Below are 4891 nucleotides of genomic sequence, written 5' to 3'. Positions count from 1 at the left end.
TACGACGTGTATGAAATCAAGTCAAGGGAGCAGCGCCTGGGCCCTCGCAAGGGCGATCTCGAGGCCATGGTCGAGTAGCAGGCCTACTGCTCGGATGTGCTGTCTTACTGCTTCTACATTCTGACCGCCTTGACCGGCATGTTCGAGGCCAGGCATTCCAGGACGACCAAGATCAAACAGCTGGTGTGGGTGGGTGCCTGTCTGGCGTATGAGATGTACGAGGCTGGAAATAGTTAAATGCAGTTGCCTTTGGACTGGCTGCTGCCGTGCTGGGCGGTGTTCCAGCGGAGGTATCTGCTGCATGTGGCCGCAGGGGCAGGCGTGCTGGCCTCCAAGGGGCAGGCAGGCGAGCTACCAACCCGATGGGGCTTTTCCTAACAACTCGCCCAGGCCCACAACCCCGACCAAGCCCGGCCGATCCTGGCCTCAATAACCACGCGCATCGAAGAGCTGGCCAAAGAGAAGGAGTCAGGAGGGTGGCTGCGCAAGGCCAGGTGGATGGCGGGCCTGCTGCTGTTCGTGTTGGTAGTGGCCAACTCGGCCAGCGTGTCCTGGCATTTTGATTGACAGAGTATTATGGAAGTGCCGGATCGTTACGGACAGGAGGATGTGTACCTGACCAGCGTGGTGACCGAGAACATGCTGAACAGCAAGCTGGGCCTGACGCACATCTACGTGATCGAGAAGGCCCGTCCTCCCACCGAGTTCGAGGAGAACTACCACAAGCTGCCGCCGACAGTCGACTTCGAGCGGATCGTCAACAACGTGAAGAACTCGCTATCAAAGCTGCAGAAGAAGCTGGGCAACAGCCGCTCGCAGGACAACGAGAACATAAACGAGAAGTTCAAGCGCTACCTGCTGAAGGACTAGAACAAGGCCATTGTGAGTGACTCGTTCTGGTACGCGATCTGTGTGCTGTTCAAGCCGGGGGAGTACCCCGCCAGCGAGCACGAACTGCAGAAGAGGATCGCCAAGAACTATATGAGCTTCATGCTCGAGATCAACCCTGGGCTGGACTCCCGCAAGAGCAAGGAGAACGATGAGTTCTTCAAGCACTATTACGACATGCTGGCGCAGTCCGTTTTTTATTCCTTTTTCTATGCCTTTCCCAAAAGCAGGTCTCATTTTAACGATGAGCTGAAGCGGAGGCTGCTGGCCACCTTTTCTAGGATGTTCACTGGAATTGAGATTTCGAGGACCGAGCTTAAATGGAATATCGATCTCGGCACTGGCAACATCCTCAAGACTCTGAGGGAGTAGCCTGAGGCGCTGCCGCGGGGAAGGCTGCCCGCAGTTCACAACCTGCACCTCAAGAAACGGGATCTAAGGTACTCCCCGATCATGGAGCAGTACCTGACCGCCTTCAAGTACCGCACTCGCAACTATGTGAAGCAGTACCGTATGAAGCTGACCCAGCCGGACCCGGACGCGGACCGGGTCGAGCAGGTGTTCAAGGGCTACCAGGAAAAGAAGAAGGAAATCATGGGGTGGGTGGGGGAGCAGGTGAAGGCCAGTGAGAGGCGGAAGGACGAGCTGGACGCCTACATCAAGATGCTCAAGAAGGAGACGGTCAACCACCACCGCAGACTGGACAAGCGCAAGGCCGAGGAATTGGAGCGCGGGGCCCATGAGTACGCGAACTACCTGGTCTCCATGATGAACGCGGGCGTGACGATGACCAACCTCGGTGCCGTGCAACAGACGTGACCCAATATAATGCTCAGGGACCTTGACGAGCTGTCTCCTTGGGGGAGTGAGCAGGTGCCCCGGCAGGCCCCTGCTAGGCACCGTTCGCAGCCTCTGACCCAGCGCAAGGCGAGGCCCCCACCCCCTGCCACCCGCACCGGCTGGTTGCAGGTGCTCGACCTCAGCTATCAGACTCCCAGCAGACCCCGTCCGTAGCCCCAGGCCACCCTCCACCTCCACCCCTCCCATCGTAAGGCCCGCCTCCGTTCGACCCCACAGACCACCGCCATGCAGCTGCCAACACCAGTGACCAAGACCGCAGCGGACTTGTACCAAGAGCACCTGGAGATGAAGAGACATTTGAGACGGCAAAGAGAGGCGGTCCGCAGGAGTCTTCGGACGTTGCTGGCCGAGAGGAGAGAACGCAAGGAAGAGGCTCGTCTGCCTGCATATTTTTGACAGTAAATGATCACCTGCCGAGCTGGATGCCTGCCAGCCTCTGCCTTATCTCCTCGACCACGTCCCTCGCTGACACCGATCTCTTCACCTCTGCGTCACAACTTACCTATCTGATGCCCTCTTCCACCACCTCTGCAGGCCTGACCCCATAGGTCAGCTGATCCAGCCTCTCCACGACCTGTTGCCTGGGAATCGGCCGCGCAGGCTCTATGATAGAGACAGGCTAAAGAGTCTATAGGGCAGTTACAGGCTGGATGTTAGTAGCATGCACAAGCTGGCTGGGTCTAAGACCTTTGCGAAGGCTCTACCTGTAGTCTTTGTTAATGGAACTATCTGCAAAAGAAGAGCAGGGCTACTGACTATCCACTGGAATTACACGGCAGACTGATCTCGGAAGAACCACCCTTTATTTCGTGAAGCGAGGCTCTTGCGTGTCAGCTGGCTGCTTGCCTGCTCTCGCCGTGAGGTCCCGCATCGACATGATAGACCGGGTAAAGGTCTTTATCTCGGCCTGCAGGCTATTTTAGGGGGCAAGAGATTAATGTGGGTCCGGGTTGCATGTCAGTTCTGGGTTGTAGGCTGCCAGCTTGTAGCTCCTCCTAGGCCTCGCGATGATGGGGCTGCCCACCCTCCGTGCCCCATGGTGGTCTTCAGTCCTGGTCACAGGGTGATGCAGGTATCGGCTATGGTCCATGAATAAATTTGATTGATAGATCGGCTGGGCTTGCTCTCGGGGAGTTTCATAAACCCGTCCATCTGGATGAACCACGTGTCCTCGATGTAGCAGGCTGACGAATCCTTTCTGCCAGTCAGTGGAACAGTCATGCCAGGAGACTGCCCCTTTCACTGGGTGTCCCAGTACCTCCGTGATTTCTTTGCAGGAATAAAGTAACCAAATATAGTCGTTGGGACTCTAGCTCTATTGCATAGATGATAATCGAATGGGCGGGTCACATGGCCAGTTTCTTGAGGTAGTCCTTCTTGGCCTGCTTGACGTGGCGGGGCAGCTCCTTCTTCCTCTGGTTCTTGACCTTCCTGCGTTCGCCGGCGCGGGTCTTCTTGATCTTGCGCTTGAGCTCCTTCTCGGCCTTGCGGGAGGGCTGGCGCTTGGGCAGGATGTTTACCCGCCGCAGACGGTAGTTGGGCTCGTACTTGAGCATGTCCTTCACGGAGTCGTAGATCAGGCAGAAGCCCGTCGATCGGCCGCCTCCGAAATAGGTCTTGAAGCCGAAGCAGGACATGAAGCTGGGGTCGGCCTTGAACTTCTTGGAGACTGCCTCCTTGATCTTCTCGTGAGAGGGACAGGGATCGGCTGGTGAGCAAGGCACTGCCATGAAGCACCTCCAGCAGCAGCTCTCTCCGGGAGAGCAGTGGATTCACATGCTTGTTCTTGGCCAGCACTGTGAAGGTCATTTCAACAAAGTGATTATCTATGATCCGTGCATCATTCAGCCCATTGCCCTGGCGGCACGGTCCTTGGCGGCCTGAGAGTCCACTTCTTTCCAGGACAGGTCCCCTGGCAGCCCTGCCGCTCGCCTGCATTCGCCCAGCATCACCAGCTCTTCCCCGAGCTTTCTGAGTTAGTCTCGGCTGCGAGTGTTTATTTTGATCGCGTTCTGGATCGCCTCGTACTCGGTCTCCAGTCGTGTCTGCGTGGCCAGGTCGTACGCTATCGAGTCTTTGAACACCCCCATCTTTTACCGTTCCTGGACCAGCTCCTTCTCGCGATAGAAAAGCTGAGTTGAAATATGGGCGACCTCAAAAAGCTGCTAGACTTGGTCCCGCGCGTCTCCGTATTCAGGACTGGCCAGGTACTAAGCCCTGTTCCCGCTAGAGGTCCTCAGTCATGGCCAGCATCTAACTATTCATAGCAAAAGGAGACACCTTGGCCAGCCTCTCCTTAAAATCTTAAGCATCCGAAAATGACTCATCCTTGAAGTTATAAAAGAAGTAGTTGTAGAGGTTCTCTTTGTAGAGGAAGGCCAGGCACCATTGGAAAATGGCATGGGCTTTGCTTTTCTTTAGGTCGATGGATATCCCTTTGAGTGAGGAGATGTTAATGTCCTGGCTGATCTTCCGGCGCCTGAGGACTAGCTCGTGCATGCCCTGCTTGTGGGTCAGCATGCGGGCCTAAAACTCTTGGATGGTCGAGTCATGGGCCTGATTCTTGCCCCGGATGGCATTCAGCTCAGCTGAAACCCGGTCCGCCATCTGGCTCAGCCGATGCTGGCTGTCCCCTATCGCCCTAAACCCACTCTCCAACCGAGCTATCATCCTCTGTGAATCTTCTTGAAGCCCGCCTGCCAGAGCAGCGTCCATTATTGCGATACCCGCTCAGATGATGACAATGCAAACAGATCAAACGGTCGAAGACCCGATCGGGGCGCAGCTGCGACTGCTGCAGGATGAGCTTGCCGCCAGGATCGATGAGCTCAGGACTGAAACGCTGAAGGTGACTGACCTTGAGGAGGAGGTGGCCTTGCTCAAGGACAATTTGAAGGCCGCGCAGGGTGAAAGAGACGCTATTCGAGCAAAGCTCAACACCACAGAAAACGAGAAAATGGTGGGCCTCCTGGACCTATCGGCCAAGAACACCACCATAGCCGAGCTGAAGGCCAGGGCCCAGCACTGCCACTAAGAGCTGACCCGCAGGAGCACTCAGCAGGAAGCCTCAATCCTTGAACTACAAAACCTTTTGCTTTCCAAATAGGAGCAGTTTGGTGTCAAGCTTGCTGAGCAGCAGGCC

The 4891-nt window shown here is 56.2% G+C and overlaps 1 protein-coding gene across 1 annotated transcript; it reads right to left on the bottom strand.

The window, feature by feature from the left end:
• Positions 1-3095: 3095 nt before the first annotated feature.
• LOC127594908 (40S ribosomal protein S24-like) lies at positions 3096-3558 on the bottom strand. Its single transcript, XM_052056661.1, is given in 2 exon segments — positions 3096-3476; positions 3478-3558. Coding segments are annotated over 2 exon segments (462 nt in total).
• Between the last annotated feature and the right edge of the window lie 1333 nt (positions 3559-4891).

Source organism: Hippocampus zosterae, unplaced genomic scaffold, assembly GCF_025434085.1.
Source record: "Hippocampus zosterae strain Florida unplaced genomic scaffold, ASM2543408v3 HiC_scaffold_307, whole genome shotgun sequence".
NCBI lineage: Eukaryota > Metazoa > Chordata > Actinopteri > Syngnathiformes > Syngnathidae > Hippocampus > Hippocampus zosterae.
This window is presented reverse-complemented; position numbering and strand designations above follow the sequence as displayed.